The following is a 19605-nucleotide window of genomic DNA, read 5'->3' as shown; positions in this document are numbered from 1 at the left end:
TGGAGGCTGAGGCAGGAGAATCCCTTGAACCCTGTAAGCAGAGGTTGTGGTGAGCCGAGATCGTACCATTGCACTCCAGCCTGGGTGACAGAGCGAGACTCTGTCTCAAAAAAAAAAAAAAAAAAAAAAAGTTTGTTGGATATTTCGGGTGAAAATTGCAACTTGGCTTCAATTTTGGCTTTTTCCAGTCTATTTCCATAGCTATACAGACATCTAATTTGATCTGGTCATCGTGACTTTAATAGCAGGTGACATCACCTGAACCCTCACTCTGTGCTGGGTCCCGTGCCAAGCTTGTTATCTCATAGAATTCTCACAGTAGCCTTCTGAGATTGTGTTAGTATTGTCCCCATTGCCCAGATGAGGAAACTGAGATCACTTTCTCAAGGTCACAACCAGGACTGAAGTCCCAGTCTCTCTGACCCCAAGGCCTATGAGTTTAACCACTAAATTACACTGCATCTGTGGGACATGCTGCAAAATATTCACTAAATCTTAAGTACGCAGTCACAGTCATTAGGAACAGTCATTTGTGTCCGTGTATGGATGTTTCTTTGAATCTTCAACATTGAGCATTTGCGTGGGATGAAATGATGAAATGGAACCACTCCCCCCCCCCCCCCCCCCCCGGCCCCGCCTTGCTTTCCTTTCTTCTCTGACCATGGGCAAGAAAGAGTCCGCCAGTATGTGCTGCTGTAACTGGAAGCTCCTTTCTGGTCCTCGCCGTGAGCCCTGGGGGAGATAAGCAGAGTTGGCGTTCCAGGCACTAAGGAGACTTTGCAGGCATGCTTAGACTCCCTCAAGCCAGCGAGCAGCAGGCCTCCTGCACAGTGGGACTTTTCAGCTGCTTGTGTGGGATGCCCCCAGGCTTAAACCAACAGACTTTTCTAAACTCTCCATTCAGGGATTCTGAAAATCTGCAAGGATGCTGTGCTCTGGCCACAAGAGGGCGCTCCACTCCCGGGGAGGCAGGACGGGAGTTTGGGGGAGGTGGGTAGGAGGAGCTGAAAGATTCCTTTTGGATGCAGCTTTGAACCAAGCGCTCTTAAGCACACTCCTTGGGAAGGGAAGAAATGTTTTCAAGCCCACTGAAAAGTTTCATTTCATTCAACTAGTACCATGCTAAGGGATGAAGGATCCAACAGGGAAAACCACATGGTTCCTGACTTCAAGGAGCCTACAGTCATGTGTGGAAGGCAAAGAATTAGAAGGGAATGTGATGTGTGCCAGAGTCTTAATCCAGAACAGTCATTTAGTAAGCATTTAATGAGCGCCTACTGTGTGCCAGGCTCTGTGCTGGTTGCCAAGAATAGGAAAATGAACCGTACAGAGTCATTGCCCTCAAAGACCACAGTCTACTTGGGAGACAGCAAATGTGAAAAAATGGGAAACTGTAGCCATCAATCTGTTTGTCTATCTGTCTATCTATCTATCTATCTATCTATCTATCTATCTATCTATCTATGTATCTAATGATCAGTCAATCAATCGAGAGAGAGAGAACTGCGAAGGAACACCCAGCCAAGTCTAGGAGGGAAGAGGGAGTATTAGGGAAGACTTCCTGGAGGAAGAACACCTGACTCATGCTGAAATGAATTAGGATATCAAGGAAGACTTCCTGGAGGAGAGGACATCAGAGCCAAGTCATAAAAGACAAATAGGGTTTAACCAGGCAAAGCAACGGAGGGTACTCCAGGTGGTGGAGAGAGCATATACAAAGAGTGAGAAGGCCCCAGAGCCAGACCCAGGTGTGTGTGTGGGTAGATATTGGGGACCATGTTAAGGAAATTGGGTCTTTTCCAGCATGTGATGGGAAAGCAGGTACTAAGAGAGTGAGGTGAGGGAATGATAAGTTACCTGACTCTGTGGGTTGGAGAGGGCATTATACACGTTAATATTTGAACTGGACCATGGAGTATGTGTAGGGCTTCACCAGGTGGAGGAGGGAGAGAAATGGTAGAAACACTCTGTAAGGGGCAGCTTTGCCGTTCCATGGGGGCCACTAAACAGGGACTCTCCAGGGTCCCCGCCCCGTCTCCTTCATCTATTACAGCATTTTTCTCTTTAATTACTCCAGAGCAAAAGGGCTCAGTGCTGGAGACAGGGGGTCAAAGGGAAATATCTGTATGGGGTTTCTGGGTGGTTCTGGTGAAAGGGTTCCAAGAAAAGAGGTGGATGAAGCAAAAGTGAAGATTTGGGGCTCAGTTCTTGGCCACCCCTGTGCCTCTGACCTGAGCATGTCCCAAATCAAACTTCTCAGTATAGCTGGCCTTGGGGTGGGTGATGATGTGGGGTTGGGACTGACACGCAGGGTCTGGTGTGGGTGCAGTTGAGAGATGCACCCTGGTGCCATATACTGCCTGGTTTCAGGGCTGGGACCACTTTCACCGCATCCCTGATCTCTTTACTTTGGAGTCCTCATCGTTGGGGAGAGGATAATAACAGCATCTCCCACCTAGGGTTACTATGGCACTTAAGTGAGGTCATACATGAAAAGCAAAGCACTTGATACAGTCCCTAGGACAGTCGGCACTCAAATCAAAGCAGCAGTAACACTGGCTGTTGTTGCTGTTGTTATTATTATGATGAAACCTCCTGTTTGATCAAGTTGAAAAATTTTAAATGTCCATGTTTTATGCCTATAATTTCAGAGCTGTATTCTCTCCGTTTCAGATGAAAGCTTAATCAGCACCTGGCTGGAATCCTTGTTTTTAGTGTCTCCTTTCCATCTCTCTCTCAGTATGACAGGTCCTGTTGGAAATGGAGTAATTTCACCTCCTAATAATCTGTTGGCAAGGAAGATGCCTTGAAAAAAAGAAACAATTCTAAAAGAATCTTAAATACCCTGCTCTTTTTTTTTTTTATTTCAGCAACAGACTGTGAATAATTGCTAAGCCCCTCACTTTCTTTATCATTTTTAAATTTTATTGTTATCATTATTATTATTTTAGAGACAGGGTCTCACTGGGTCACCCAGGCTGGAGCGCAGTGGTACAATCATAGCTCACTACAGCCTCAAACTGCTGGCCTCAAGTGATCCTCCCACCTCAGCCTCCTGAGTAGCTGGGACTGCAGGCACATGCCTCCATATCCGGCTAATTTTTAAATTGTTTATAGAGACAGGGTCTTGCTATGTTGCCCAGGCTGGTCTCAAACTCCTGGCCTCAAGTTATTCTCCCACCTTGGCCTCCCAAAGTGCTGGGATTACTGAGATGAGACACTGCACCCAGCCCTCTTTTTTTTTTATTTTATTTTATTTATTTTTTTATTTTTAGCAATGTATTTTATTTACCCCAACATTTGATGCTTACAAAAGTATTGTTAGATATTGTCCATTATTATTATTATTTTTCATTCTAAGCCTATTTCAGTCAAGCCTTGCCACAAATTCAAGTGCTAATGTGGACAAGTAGCTCTGTTATTGGACAGGGTAGCTCTATACTAAGAAATGGCCAGCATGTGACAGATCCATTCTTGAGGGCATAGTTATTCTCAGCCTTCGGTATACATTGCACTTATTTTTGATAGTATCAGATTGTGTCATAAGCTTAACTCTGATGGATACTAGCACTCATAACACATTTCTATTAGTTGCTTAAATATCACGCCATTACCTGTTTCAGTGAGTTACCTATGCATTACCTTTATGATTCTGTGTAAGGGAGAGCCCCTGGCTTTATTGCACAATTGTTGCCATGAATGCACCATGTTGTAGGCAGAAGGCAGATGCTCACTCACTGGTGGGGTGAGACCAATGCCCATGTGTAGGATTGAGATCAGACATCACCTCTCTCTCTTCTCTTGAATGAATCTGTAACTGGCCATGGATCAAAGGCTGTGAGCTGAGGGGTCCCTGAAAGAGCTCCTCTTTATCTTCCTTCCTTTTGCCATTTAGAGATCATTCAACAAATATTTAAGTTCCTTCTCTATGTGACTCGCTTTGCTGGGCACAGAGTGTACAAAGAATACCGTTCAATCTCTTGGGTCTTAAAGAGTCCCCAAGAGAAGAACCACACTTTCCAGAAGCTTCTGCTTGGTTTTAGCTGCAGATTCTTTCTTCTGAAGGAACTATCAGACAGATCTCCATAATATAATAATAATAATAATTCACGTTTCTACTTTGTATTGAGTCACTTATGGGCATTTTTAAATTCACTCCACAATTCTCCAAAGGAGGACTCTGAGGCTTGAGAAGTGTAATGGACTCACCCAGGGTTGGTGAGACTAGTTATTTGAATCTGGGGAGTGTGACCCCAGAATAGTGTAATTCCTACAAGCTGCACCTGCTCTCCTCCAGCAATGCTGCTATGGTGGGCACAGCGATGAAGGGTGGGGGCACCCAGGGTCCCTCGTCTATATCACTCTTCTGATCTCTGGCAACTGCCTGTGAGGCACCCCATCAGATCCAGCCTATGATCTGGGGGAGCACCCTCCCTCCTGAACTCCTAAGGTGGGCACCGTCTGAGACTCCTGGCAGGCACTGGACCAAGAGCCAGACAGAGCCGTGGGTGGGCTGAGAAGAAGGAGCCCAGCACTAGAAGTTCTGAGCAAGAGGAAGCATTTCCAGAAGAGGCACTGGGATCCTACCGAAGGCTTAGTCTACTTAGATCTCTTGAAAGTCGTCAGGCTTAACATCTACAGAAATGCACTGATCATTGTTCCCTGGAGGAAGGGCAGTGGATTTGGGGATAAAGCATGTAGATGGTGAATGCCACCTTGACACAGATCTGGACTCACTTGAGGACAGCCTGGGATTTGCTCTTTTTGTCAAATGGCCAAAGGGCAGCTTGGCCACAGGTTGGGGGCTTGGAGCTCTGGGGACTCAAGATGTTTAGGCAAAAGTTGTGGGATTGGAGTTGGAAGCTGAACTTGACCCTGGCTCTCTGGAGCTTCTCTAGGGAGCTGGGCGAAAAAGAATGGCTGAAGTGTTTGCTTGTGCTCCATGGCAGAATGAGCTTCTCAGAGGGACCTAGGGGTGAGAGGGCAAACCCTCGTTGCCCAGCCTTGTGTCTCTACCTAAAAGCCTGTGGCTCTTCTAATTTCTCCCTGTGGGTTTTTGGATCCCTCATGGGAAACACAAGTCTGGGCCTCCCTGCTGTAACTTTGCGCACCTATGGATATATTTCCTTTTCCTCTTTTTCTGTCTCCCTTTCAGAGCCAAGAAGAAGAGCAAACCCTTGAACCTCAAGATCCACAGCAGCGTAGGCAGCTGCGAGAACATCCCCTCTCAGCAGCGCTCCCCGCTGCTGTCCGAGCGCTCCCTCCGCTCCTTCTTTGTGGGACACGCGCCTTTCCTGCCTTCCACCCCTCCTGTGCACACCGAGGCCAACTTCTCTGCAAGTAAGTCCCCCGCCGGGCTGCACTGGGGACGCCGGCCGTGCCACCTCCTTCTCCCCGGCACCTGCTGTCCTCTGCGCCAGGTGCAAACTCTCTTTTCTTTATCTCGAGGGCTTGTAAAATGCTCACTGATAGAGCTTCACCCATGCTCTGCCCATGGCTCCCCCCACCAACATCTGCCTGTGCACTCACATCCATTTGAATGGTTTTGGAGGGGGGCATCATTGATGCTGGGGAGGTTGACTGGGTGTTGTCATTGGTCCCTGGTTCCCGTTCTTTCCCCTGCAGGTGTGAAGGAAAGATAGAGGAAAGCAAGCAGGCATTCAGGGAAGCACCCGCCCTCTCTCTCCCTCCTCCCCGCTGTCTCTCAGCTGCCTGATTACAGGACTTTTCTTGGCCGCTGTGGCTAAGGCATCTATGATTCAGTTTTGTATTTTTTTCCCCACTCAGGTCAACATATATAACCTTTCCATCTCAAAGATGTATTTTTCAAATGGGGTTGAGCATGGCCTGGGGTGGTTTACTCTCTGCTCTTATGAATTTCTGCTGGAGACAGGGTGGTTATTACTTGGAGCAGAAATGGAACTTTTTGGTGATGGAGGGCTGAGGTTTCAGAAGGTGTTTAATCTTCTCCACCCAGAGGCCCGATTTGCCGAACAGGCACAGACATGGTCAGAGGGGCCACCCCCCTGAATAAAGCCCAGCCAGTCCTCCAGCCAAGACAACAACTTTTATTGATTGATTGCTCAAGAAAAGGAAGGGCTCTGAGAATGTAGAAGACATAACCCTTGGCCCTTAATTCAGCCACAGGCTGTGCACGTTGTGTTGCTGCTCTGAGAAATGATGAGACGTGTTCATTGAGCACTGATACATGCTAATCACTCACAGGCAGGGCCCCATTTAGTTCTTGCAACAATCCCTCGTGCAGATGGATTATTCCCATTGTACAGAAGGGGAAACTGAGGCCCAGGGACGTCAAAGAACTTGCCCAAAGTCACACAGGTGTTGAGTATTTGAGCTGGGATTTGAATTCGGTTATTTCTAACACATCACGCATCATTTGATAACCATGACGGCTCAAATAGCCAGCAGAATGCCTTTCTCTACATGTGGGATTGTCTTCATTACTTTCACATAAGGGTTCCTACATGTTGAGAATTTGGCAAGATCTATTAATTCTTGCCTGGAAAAAAAAGGCACATGTAATATCCAACATCCAGCTAGATGGTTAGGCTCGGGCCCGGATGGTGAGCTTGGTTTATAGCCCACGGGTGTATATGGCGCATCCATGGTAGGAATCAGCTGAGGGTGTAGACTGATAAACCATGTGGACATCATATAGGGGTCAATCCAGAGACTGCCTTGTCTCAGTGCCCAGGTTAGGCAGGCTCTAAATTGAGCAAACTAAAATAGCACCCATTACTCACAGGTCCACACCAGAAAGCCAATTTATTAATTTGTCCAGAGAAATCACTGCCAGAGAGAGCACCCTTCATGAGGGTGGGCCTGCGTGGTAGTCAAAGAGAGTGGCTGCATGAGCGTGGATGAAGAAAAGCATGATAGTGACATGTCCAGTGTGTAGCAACAGCCAGGTGAGGCAGATGTCACAACCAGGAACAGATGCCTGGGTTTGAACCCCAGTTATTCTACTTTTAAGCAATTGTGCGTGACCTCAAGTGAATTCAAAGCCTCTGAACCTGTTTCCTCATCTGTAAAATGGGGACACTAAGAGGTTCACCTTGTAGATAGTTGTGAGGATTAGATAAGCTCATGCATGCCAAGCCTTCTGCACAGTTCCTGGCACACAGTAGGTTCATAATAAATGGTGGCTTTTATGATGATGTTTTATTCTTGAAGCACTTACAGCCTGTGGTCTGATGGTTAATTTGGGGCTTCTGTGGCTAAATGCCTTGCAGTTTACTCCCCCTCCCCACTTACCTATGGCCCTAAGGGTGCTTGGCATTTGCCTTGGCATGACTCTGGGTGGCTGCCTCTAGCAGCCATCTGTCCTTGGTCATCGCCATCCTATGAGTAAATGTCAGCAGGGCCCCCTCCAGGGGTTTGACCACTGCTCTGCATTTTAGTTTTGGCCAGAGTAAAAACATCTCCCTCCTGCTTTGAAAAAACAAAAACAAACAAAAAAAAACCCCCCAAAAAACCCCCATGGATTTGAACATTTGAGCCCCCGTCCCTACCAAAGAGTTTTTGAGGATTCATTGTGGCTTCTAACTTTTTGTTCCTGCCCTGGTCTCCACCTAAGAGGAAAAGCTTTTCTGCTTGCCTGTGGACAGCAGCAAAGTCCTTAATTAAAAGGCAGCTCCCAGCAGTATGAGGCACCAGCAGCACAACTGCCTCTTGGACAGTCTTGGTTCTTGCGTGCAAAGAAGTTGCTCTCTGATCTCCCAGAAAGAAGAAAGATAGCATTTGAGTCTCAGTGGAAAAATGAGTGTGTAACCCAACTATTAGCTGAAACCACAGGGACCAGTTCCCTATCTGTTGATTCTAACAAGTAACAGGAACAGAGGCAGCCTGGTGTGGTGCGGCAGGTTCCAGTCTGGGAAATGAGATGCTCTCTGTTGGAATTTCAGTGTTGCTGCCCGTTGCGTGTGTGGCCTCTGTCTCTGCCTGGTGTGTCAGCTGCACTATTTCAGTTAAGACTCGCCCCAGTCTGTGAGGCAGGTAGTAGAATTCCCATGTTACAGATCAAGAAACTGAGGCTCAGAATGGTGCCTGAACTTGTCCGTGGGGTCCCTTCTGAATCCACATGCAATCTAGCCTGCATTGTATCACTTCAATGCAGCGAGTTCCTTTCTCTATCTGGGTCTCAGTTTCCCCAGGGGTATGCACTCCCTGAGGGTCCATTTCAGTGACTCTGAGGTCTACCCACTGAGATTTCCTAGGCAAATCTTTTGACCCACTTAGAATGCTGGTTCTGGGGACTCTGGGTGGGGCTTGGGGTTGGGAGAACACAGCTACCGGGTGCCAGCTCCTCCTTGTTTGTAATCGTTCCCATTCCCCCGCCACTGTGAATTTCAGAACAGAACTCCCTGCTTTTGGGCCCTGGTGGCAGCCTTCCTCCTGCTGACCCAGCCAAGGGGGCCTCTGGGGCTGCATCCATGCCCGGCTCAGTCTGTCTGTTTGTCACTGTCGGCTCTGGCTCTGGTCTGCACTGTGAAGGGCGGTGACACGCCATCTTGTTCCCCCATGATGGTAATGCCTGGGGACAGCGTTAGGCAGGTCTGGCTGTAGTGTGGCCGAGCCTCACAACCTCAGGGTGCCCAGCCACCTCGAGTGGGGCATGAGAAGGACATCACCTTCTTGGGGCTTACCCTAGTCCCCTGGCCTGGGAGTGGCAAGTGAGGAAAGGGAGGGAGGGGAATGGCAGGAGCCTTCGCTGATGGAGGAATCTGTCTCCAAGGTTCACCAGCCCTTGGGGTTCACAGCCTCACTCAGGTAGGGCTAATATAAAAGACACCAGATGCTTCTGTTCACCATGGGAGATGTTGACTCAAATGAACCTGCTTCCCAGAGAAATAGAGATCAGTGGACTTATCTCTCCACCCTTGCTGTATTTACTCTGTGTTGCATTTGGGTGGGCCACCATGCCCTGGTGGTTTGGTTAGGTGCTCTTCACCAATGGATCATCTTTACTCCACCAGTCTGCAAGCTTGTGAGCTCCTTATTTTCTATCTCTGATCCCAGCTGGTGAAGGTCAGGCTGTCTTAAATCCCCTAAAGAAAGCCGACTTCAGAATGAAAGAGTGCCGCCTAGATGGAAGAAATAATTGTCATCATTCATTACTGGCTGGTAGAAGTGACTTCGGGTTTAAAGCAATTAACTGGATGCTGTTAAGTCACTGGACAAATCAACCTCTTGAGTCTATTTTCTACCCAGCAACGATGCAGTGAGGATACACTGAGAAATGCATGTAAATTCCCTAGCATGGAGATTGGTACTTACAGCACTGAGTCTCAATAAAGGGTGGCTTTGGGAGCTATTGCCATATGTTACATGATGAAGTGGCTTGCAACAATGATGAAAACCATGGTCACAATAGCAATCGGCATGTATTGTGTTGACAATGTTCCAGGCATTGCACAAAGCAGTTTACTTTTATTATTTCATTTAAGCTCCACTATCCTCTATAATAATATACTATTATCCCCATTTTACAGATGAAGAAACTGGGGCTGAGAGAGTTTAAGCACTTGGCCCAAGGTCACAAGGTCAGGAAAGAGGTGAAGTTTGCCATCCTTTTGAATCTTCCACTCTGCAATGCTAGGTTGTGAAACTGCAATGTCATCTTCATTAAAACTTGCTTGCTCATCAGCTAGGGAACTGAGCATGCTCAAGTTTTCTCTCCGATGCCCTTGCATCACTGGGGGAGCGTGTTGTGGGTGACAGCCTTGCTCAAAGGATGCCTCTTTGTCAGTGTGCTGTGCTCACTTAGGAAGCAGCACCTGCATTGACTGGCCTTTTGCTGCTCCACCCGACTCTGTTGTGATTATTCTAGGGATCCGTTGTCCCAGGTTGTAGCCATCCCCGTAGGGGCCAGGCAGTTGCAGAGCCAAAATTACAAGCTGCAGGAAGCTCCTGCGACTCATCCATCCTGGACATCTCTGGTAGAAGATGAAGAATGACATAGTAATTTTGCCACCTGCAGTTTTCTGGGTGTTTCTTTATTAGCTGCCCATGACTCACTTAGAATGCTGGTTTTGGAAACTCTGGGTGGGGCTTGGGGTTGGGAGAACACAGCTACCAGGTGCAGCAGCTTCAGGGCAGCAGCTACCAAGGGGAACAAGTGACTGATGGGTTCCAGAACTTCCCCATCTTGGTCTTAATGACACCAGCTGGAGTACCCACTAGCCCTGGGTCTTATGAAATATTGTCCTTCATGAGGTGTCTTGAAAGACGGCAGCCCCTCAGCTCATCCCAACTCTAAGCAACTCCTGCTCTTTGTCCTGGGGACAAGCTAAGAGAGAGCTGACCCTCATTTGATAGCCTGGCCTTGTGTGTACCTTGAGGCTGAGTCAGAAGCCTGGTTTGTCGAGGAAGGCAGCAGGTAGCAATAAAGACTGATGGAGCAGAACTGCCTGCTCCCAAGAAAGCCACTGGAAGGGTTATAAAGAGACTCAGGATGGGGGTGATTATATAATGGGGTTTAATGAGGCTTAAGGCCAAGGTTCATTACCCCCAGAAGAGAGGGAGGAGAGGCTCATGTCTTGACAGAAGTTTGCTGACTGAACCACAGTCTTGTCCCAGAATTGGAAGATATTTTGAGCAGTTTGGGTTTGACCGGACTCAGTGGTGCCAATTCCAAGGGGAAAGTAGATATCCTATTGGAGTTACCCAAAGGGCTTTGCTCCCCCAAAATGAGCTGGGGTAGGTGCTGGTATCTCCTCTTCCCCTGAGGACTCAGCAGACACAGGAGGTACCACGTTGCCTGGCATCTTTTAGAAACTCAGGTCCCAGCAGTTTTTTAATGGGTACTGACCACCTGCTACATGCCAGGTGGATGTAGATGATTTGCAGGCATTAAAATATATAAACCTGGAAATAAACAAAACGCTACAGAACAGTTCCTAATGAAAAGCACTGATCTCTTGCACTATCCCTCCCCAGTCCTGCCTCCCAGAAGCAGCCAGCTTAACTCTTTCTGCCTAGTGATTTTGGTGGTCATGACCACAATTTAAACCAGGTTCTACCAGGGGTTCTCAAAATGTGTTTCAGACCACCATCCCCAGCAGCAGCAGCATCCCAAAGCTTATTAGAAATGCAAATTCTTTCTCTTCCCCTCCAGCCCTATTGAATCAGAAGTTCTGGGGAGAGGTCCAGTAATCTGAGTTTTCACAAGTTCTCCAGGGAGTTCTACAGGCTGGCATTTCAGAATCCCCGGGTTATGTGACAGTTTTTTTTTAAAGCTTTCATTTTGAAGTAATTTCAAATTTACAGAAAAGTTGCAAGAACAACACAGGGAACTTCGAGGCCCCTCTTTACTTAGATTCACTGGTTTTTAGCATTTTCCTACATTTGCTTTTTTCTCTCCTTCTTTCTTTCTCTTTCTCTAATTTTTGTGAACCATTTGGGACTAGGCTGCATACTCTCTTACATAACCCCGTAGGTTACCAATTTCAGGAAACTTGACATTGAATCAGTACTTTCATCTCGCCAGATTCCAATTTCATCTATCGCCCCAATAGTATCCTTTAGAGCAATTTTTTTTTTCTGGTACAGGATCAAATCTGGGGTCACATATTGTGTTTAGCAGTTATGCAAGCTAGAACAGTTTCTCAGCCTTCTTTGTTGTTGTGTATGACTTTGGCCTCTTGGAAGAGGAGGGGTCAGTTACTTTATAGAACATCTCTCAGTTCGGGTCTGCCCGATATTTCCTTCTGGCTGGACTCAGGCTAGATGTCCTTGGCAGGATGCCTACATAAGTAGCATTGAATCTTTCTTAGTATATCATGTCTTCATAGAAAACTCCACTGTGTGGGATCAGGAGACTTAAGGTCCTTCTGTGCCCTGCACACTTGCCCCATGGATTTCCGGGAAGCCAGGAGCCCAGCCCTCAGCCTTCCTCGTGCTTCTCTGTGATGGGATGGGAGTTATTCCAGATGTAAATTTCTCTCAATGTGCCAGAAACTGACACAGAAGATAAAGCCTGGATGGAAGCAATGGGCCTTAAGGGACTGCACGTGTGTCAAATTGTCATGATTCCGTTGCAGATGTATCTATTAAATGTCTTTATGTTTCAAAGGAGTTTTCAACCTCTTGTGTGTTCATTTCTACCCGTTTAATGAGGTAGATTTTGCCTTGTCATGGGTTGAATTGTGGCCTCAAAAAGATGTGCCCAAATCCTACCCCACATATCTGTGAATGTGCCCTTATTTGGAAATAGGGTGTTGGCAGGTTGATCAAGTTAAAATGAGGTCATTAGGATGGGCTCTAGTCCAGTGTGACTGGTGTCCTCATAAGAAGAGGGAAATTTGGACAGAGATACCAGGATGGCACCAGGTAAAGATAGGGACAGATATTGGAGCAATGTGTCTACAAGCCAAGGAACGCCAAGGATTGCCGGAGCCCCCAGAAGCTGGGAGAGAGGCATGAGGACATTATGTCCTCAGAGCCTCCAGAAAGAACCAACCCTGCTTTGAAAATCAAGAGCCCCCTTGCTCTTGGACTTCTGGCATCTAGAACAGTGAGAGAACAAACCCGCCTTGTTTTAAGCCACCAGTTTTTGGTATATTATTATAGCAGCCCTAGGAAACCAACGCAGACCTCCTCCTCATTTTCCGAACAAGAATAAGGAAAGGCGGCACCAGGGCCAATCTGTATAATCATGGCAAGTCAATACCTGTTCCAAGTCTCAGTTTCACCTTAAATGCCAGCTGGAACAGGGCTTTTTCTCTGAGATACCTACTGGGTTCCAAGAAGTACCTGAAAAGAGTGTAGCAGCCTGAGGTGGGGGAGAGAAGAAAGAGGTGAGGCAGGGACAGTTGCTCTCCAGCCCCAGCAGGTGTGGCCCCGTGGAGATGTGGGCCCAGCGCTGCGCTGCCAGATTGTTTGATTTGTTCAGAAGTTGGAGATCCTGACTTTTACAAGCACTCTCCCATTTAAAAAATGTTAGCACCCAATTATACATCCTTTGACACTGTATAAGCCCATATTGGATAACGCCACGGGTTTGTGGGTTATATTTTGTTTGGGGGCTCCCAATTTTTAATCTCTGTTCTAGGATAGATGTCAGAGCTGGAAAGGGCCTCAGAAATCACCGAGTCCAGCCCCTTGTTTTACAGATGGGGAAACTGAGGCTAGAGAGTAGAAAGGACTTGCCCAGGGCTATAGAGCTGGGACTTGAACCTGAGTCTCCTGATGCCCAACCAATGGCTCTCTCCATTATATCAAGAGGGTTGACAGCAGTCTCTGCTGCCATTCCAAGTGCTCAGCAACAAGGTGGTGGAAGTTCAAAGGAAGTTAGCGTGTCTTTGCTTAAATGGTGACACTGTTTGTGTGTATGGAGGCTGCTGAAGCATGTGGGCATGAGCTGTATGTGTGTGTGCATGTGTGGGTGTGTATGTTCCATGAGAGGCGACTTCTGGGTTCTTATCATCAGTCTTCTCTTGTCCCTGCCTACACATTTTGTACTTCTTGCCCTAGCAAAAACAGTTTGGGTTCACCATGCAATAGACAACCTCAGACCTTTTGTTATGATTGCTCTCACCAGGAGTTGTGGCAAACAAAATTTGTAGGTAAGTGGTTGGCATTAGAAACCAAGAGAGCCATTTGTGTCTGTTGGAGTTAAGTCCTGATCCTCGGTCAGGTATGTGCTGTCAGAGTGGGCAATGCCATTTCCCTGCATCGGGACCTGTGTCTGAGTGTTACTGCCTTTGTCTCAGTAACCCCTCTCTTGAGCATCAGCTGATTTCAAAACATCAGCTGATTTCTCTACGCGATAGAACCGTACAGTGTACACAAGACATTCGTATTCCTTATCCATGCCCCTGCATCCCCATTCTGTGGATGAGAAAACTGATGTTCCAAGAGAGGAAAATTCCTGGCCAGCAGTTACATAGTGCATCAGAGGCAAGACTAAAAACCACAACGCCTTCAGATACCGGGTTGCACTCTCTTTCTGCACATAACTTGGCCTGACCTCATTTCTATGAAGTGGTAGGGTTGCAGCAGGGGTTGGATTTGTTTCAATCAGATTTACCCTCCTCCCCAACAAGCCTGATCCTCTTCTGGCAGCCCTGTCTTGCCCATCTATCCAGCTGGGTAAGCCTATATTTAGGTGTGAACTTTGACCCTTCTCTTCCATGATGCCCCATCTTCCATGTCGTGTTGAGTGAGGCTTCTAAATCAGGGGTCAGCAACATTTTTTGTGTAAAAGGCCAGATAGTAAATATTTCCAGTCTTGCAGGCTGTATGATTTCTGTGACAACTACTCAACTCTGCCGTTGTAACACACAAAGCATCCAGAGGCAATACCAAAACAAATGGATGTGGCTGTGTTTCAATAGAACTTGACTTACAATAACAGGCGGAGGGCCACATTTGGTTCGTGGGATGTAGACTGTGACCTCTGTCCTTCCACTTTTTTTCATCTCTTCCTCCATCATCACCACCCTGGTCCAAACTATGCAATAGTTTCCAAATGGATCGTCCTGTATGCACTTTGACCCAAATCCAATCCATTGATGTAATCTTCCCAAAGTGAAAATCTGGCTCTCCACCCCAATTAAGGTAAGATTCTACCACGATCTCCCACGGTTCATAGTCTACAGCCCAGATCCTTAATGTGTCACACCAGACCGCGGCTGGCTCCTGTGCTCTCTCTAGCTTCATTTTTCTCTCTCTGCCCTGTCACATGAATTCCTTCAATGAACTATGCTCTCTCTTGACATGAACTCTTAGGCTAATGGACACCCACTCATTATTATCACTTCTGTCTGAATTATTGTTTCCTTGGGAAAGCATTGCTGATATTCTAAGTTAGATCAGTTATACCTTTTCTCATATCTATACTTTTCTTTAGAAGCATTTAGCACAATGTGCAGGTATATGTGTACTTATATGAGAATTTGTTTCATGCCTCATTCCTCTAATATCAGTTCCATGAAGGCAGTGACTACGTCAGTCTTGCTCATCCCTGTGCCTGGCATGGGGCTAGCACACACACAATAGTTTTGAATAGATAGCAATTAACATTTTTGAGCACTCACTTTGTGTCCAGCACTGTGAACCTTCAGCTACTCAGGATCTAGATGGCAAAAGACAAAGAATTCTACTTGTTGCCCTCCAGAGCTGCAGGACTGGCTGGGCTTGGCATCACCCAGGCAGGAACTGAAGTCTCTGGATTTGGACGCAGTCTTTGGATTTATGGATGGTTCTCCTGCTTAACTGACTAGGAAGGCAAGTGTCCAAGAAAAACTGCCCCCAAAATCATTTTGTTGATTGAAAAATAAGCAGCTCTTCATCACTGCATGGTGGTGACGGTGACTGGGATTCATGGTTGGTTACAAGTGACAGGTAACCCAACCTAAGTGTTTTTGTTTTTTTTTTAATATAGAGGTAATTTATTGACATATATAACTAAAAGGTCCATAGGCTGTGTGGGCTTCAGGTGCTTCAGGTATGGCTGGATCTAGGGGCTCTGTTCATATTGTGATTTAGTCTCTTATCTCTCAGCCCTTCTCTTCTTTAGGATGGCTTCACTTTTATGTTCTATGTGGAGACAATATGGCCCCAGCAGTCTCCCCTATTCTAGTCTATAGCGGCAGAGTAAGATTGTTTAGATCTGAGATTCACTCTGAATCCACAGGCTTGACTGTATTCTCATCTCTGAACAAATCAGCAGAGCCAGAGAAATGGGGTGGATACTTACTGGCTTTATTTGGGCCATGATCTAACCTATAGGCTTAGAAATGGAGAATTTTGCTGTATTAGTCAGGATTCTCTTAGAGGGATAGAACTAATAGGATATATGTATATATATACACACACAAAGGGGAGTTTATTAAGTATTAACTTGCATGATCACAAGGTCCTACAATAGGCTGTCTGCAAGCTGAGGAGCAAGGAAAAGTTAAAAATTTTTTTTTTTTTTTTTTTTGGTATGGAGTTTCACTCTCGTTGCCCAGGCTGGAGTGCAATGGCGCAATCTCAGCTCACCACAACCTCCACCTCCTGGGTTCAAGCGACTCTCCTGCCTCAGCCTCTCGAGTAGCTGGGATTACAGGCATGTGCCACCATGCCCAGCTAATTTTGTATTTTTAGTAGAGGTGGGGTTTCTCCATGTTGGTCAGGCTGGTCTCAAACTCCCAGCTTCAGGTGATCCACCCACCTTGACTTCTCGAAGTGCTGAGATTACAGGTGTGAGCCACCATGCCTGGCCACAACTATCCTCCATATAACCAGAAACATACCGATCTCTAACCCAAATACTATTACATAAAGTTAACAATACTTAAATGCTGATATGTAGACAATAAATCTTATGTCACATGATAAAGGAAAAGGAAATAAAATGAAGATATGTTCTTAGTACAAGTGTATACATGCACAAACATGTTTTCAACAAAAGAAGGAGGAAATACTCATGACACAGTCCTCATTGCTGCAGCTGGTCACGTGGTCATAGCCGGTTTTGATGACTACCTTCTACTACCCATTCTGTATTCCCTTTGCCTTCAGCAGGCACCTCAGCAAGTCGTGTTTTTTTCCTGGTGGAGTGACACAAACCTTCATTCCTGAAGTGTCCGGGTCATTTGTAGTCCTGCCTGAATTGGGCTGTTATAGTTTCCCATTGATCTAAATCACAGGGCATGGTAATACTCAGAGATGCCCTAATGGATCTCCTGTATTCCGTGCGTACTCTTCCTTACCTCCATTGTGGAGTAGCAGACTGGTTTCATCTTGATAGTCTGGGTCATTCACTCCAGCCAACACTGTTGGCTTAGCCTGTTGACTTAAAGGTAGGAGGAGCTCAAAGTGTCCCGGTGGCAATTTTAACTTCCAGTTTAGTGGAATCGTCGTGTCTCCTGGTGGCAGCATTCCTCTCTCTGGAACTAAGATCTCTAGGCCAGCAGAACGTAATGTCCTGGGATCAAGAAGCAAAAATTTTGCTAGTGGATCACTAGGGGTGATGGTGGGTGGTGCCACTTCCATCTACTTGATTCCTGGACCTGTGAATCCTGGCTATGGGAGAAACAGTACCATATATTGGATGCTGATTCAGAGCATACATGGCCTTCCAGAGAACTTTGCCCCAGCCCTGCAAAATATTGTCACCGAGTTCATATTGTAATTGTGACTTCAAAAGGCCATTCCACCGTTCTATCAATCCAGCTGCTTCAGGATGATGGGAAACATGGTAAGACCAGTGAATTCCATGAGCATGAGCCCATGCTACACTTCTTTAGCTGGAAAGTGAGTGCCTTGATCAGAGGCAATGCTATGTGGAATACCATGACGGTGGATAAGGCATTCCGTGAGTCCACAGTAGTTTTGGCAGAAGCATTGTATGCAGGAGAGGCAAACCCATATCTGGAGTGAGTGTCTATTCCAGTGAGGACAAACCTCTGCCTTTTCCATGATGGAAGAGGTCCAATATCATCAACCCGCCACCAGGTAGCTGGCTGATCACCCTGAGGAATGGTGGCATATTGAGGGCTCAGTGTTGGTCTCTGCTGCTGGCAAATTGGGCACTCAGCAGTGGTGGCTGTAGCCAGGTCAGCCTTGGTGAGTGGAAGTCCATGTTGCTGAGCCAATGCGTAACCTCCGTTCCTGCCACATGGCCACTTTGTTCATGGGCCCATTGGGCGATGACAGAGGTGGCTGGGGAAAGAGGCTGAGTGGTGTTGACAGAATGGGTCATTCTATCCACTTGGTTATTAAACTCCTCTTCCACTGAGGTCACCCGTTGGTGAGCACTCACATGGGATACAAATATCTTCACAGTTTTTGACTACTCAGAGGGTTTCGTTCACATACCTCTTCCCCAAATTTCTTTGTCACCAATTTTCCAATAATGCTTCTTCCAAGCCCCTGACCATCCAGCCAAACCACTGGCTACAGCCCACGAATCAGTATATAATCACACATCTGGCCATTTCTGACTTCCATGCAAAGTGCACAGCGAGGTGCACTGCTCAAAGTTGTGCCCACTGGGAAGATTTCCTTTCACCGCTGTCCTTCAGGGACGTCCTAGAAAGGGGCTGTAGTGCTGCAGCTGTCCACTTTGGGGTGGTGCCTGCATGTTGTGCAGAACCATCTGTGAACCAGGCCCTACTCTTCTCTTCCTCTGTCAACTGATCATAGGAGACTCCCTATGAGGCCATCAGTGCAGCCTGGGGAAGAGAAGGCAGGGTGGCAGGAGTGGAGACCATGGGCATTTGAGCCACTTCCTCGTGTAACTTACTTGTGCCTTCAGGACCTGCTCGAGCCCAATCACGTATATGCTGCCTCCATTTGATGATGAAATGCTGCTGTGCATGACCCACTTTATGGCTAGCTGGGTCAGAAGGCACCCAGTTCATGACAGGCAGTTCAGGTCACATTGATGACGCATAGCCAAATGTTCAGTTTCCACCAAAGCTTAGTAACAGGCCAAGAGCTGTCTCTCAAAAGGAGAGTAGTTATCTGCAGAAGATCTCAGGGCTTTGCTCCAAAATCCTGGAAGCCTCTGCTGTGATCCACCTATGGGAGCCTGCCAAAGGCTCCAAACAGCATCCCTGTCTGCCACTGACACCTTAAGCATCATTGGATCTGCTGGGTCATATGGCCAAGTGGCAGAGCACTTTGCACAGCAGCCTGGACCTGTTGTAGAGCCTTCTCCTGTTCTGGACCCCACTCAAAACTGGCAGCCTTTCGGGTCACTTGATAAATGCACTGGAGTAACACACCCAAATGAGGAATGTGTTGCCTCCAAAATCAGATAGGCCCACTAGGCGTTGTGCCTCTTTTTGGCTGTAGGAGGGGCCAAATGCAGCAACTTATCCTTTACCTTAAAAGGAATATCTCAACAGGTTCCACAGTGCTGCGCTGGACCCCTGGAAATTTTACTGAGGTAGAAGATCCCTGATTTTGGTTGGATTTATTTCCCATTCTCTGGCATGCAAATGTCTCACCAGTAAGTCCAGTGTGTTTGCTACTTCTTGCTCACTGGATCCAGTCAACATAATGTTATCAGTGCAATGGACCAGTGTGATATCTTGCAAAAGCGAAAAGCAATCAAGGTCTTTCCAAATAAGATTATGACACAAAGCCAGAGAGCTTCTATACCCCTGAGGTAGGACAGTGAAGGTATATTGCTGGCCTTGCCAGCTGAAGGTAAATTGCTTCTGGTGGGCCTTATGGACAGGAATGGAGAAAAAGGCATTTGCCAAGTCAATGGCTACATACCAGGTACCAGGAGATGTGTTAATTTACTCAAGCAATGAAACCACATGTGATACAGGTGCAACAGCTGCAGTTGGAGTTACCACTTGGTGAAGCTTACGATAATCCACTGTCATTCTCCAAGATCCATCTGTCTTCTGCACAGGCCAAATGGGAGAGTTGAATGGGGATGTGGTAGGAATCACCTCCCCTGTGTCTTTCATGTCCCTGATGTGGCACTAATCTCCACAATCCCTCCAGGGATGCAATATTGTTTTTGATTTACTATTTTTCTAGGTAGAGGCAGCTCTAATGGCTTCCATTTGGCCTTTCCCACTATAATAGTCCTCATCCTACCAGTCAGGGAGCTAATGTGGGGGTTCTGCCAGC

At 46.9% G+C, this 19605-nt stretch overlaps 1 protein-coding gene across 5 annotated transcripts in view; it reads left to right on the top strand.

The window, feature by feature from the left end:
- The window catches only part of KSR2 (kinase suppressor of ras 2), a 497446-nt gene that overhangs the window by 291842 nt on the left and 185999 nt on the right, over window positions 1-19605 (top strand). For all 5 annotated transcript variants that reach the window (XM_021923003.2, XM_021923002.2, XM_021923004.2 and 2 more), the window contains exon 5: window positions 5156-5340. In XM_021923003.2, the coding sequence (XP_021778695.1) occupies window positions 5156-5340 (185 nt within the window). The remainder of the gene's footprint in view (window positions 1-5155; window positions 5341-19605) is intronic.

The sequence above is a fragment of the Papio anubis genome, chromosome 9 (assembly GCF_008728515.1).
Source record: "Papio anubis isolate 15944 chromosome 9, Panubis1.0, whole genome shotgun sequence".
In the NCBI taxonomy this organism is placed as follows: Eukaryota; Metazoa; Chordata; class Mammalia; order Primates; family Cercopithecidae; genus Papio; species Papio anubis.
The sequence above is the reverse complement of the archived record's forward strand: the minus strand, read 5'-3'. Positions and strand labels throughout refer to the sequence as shown.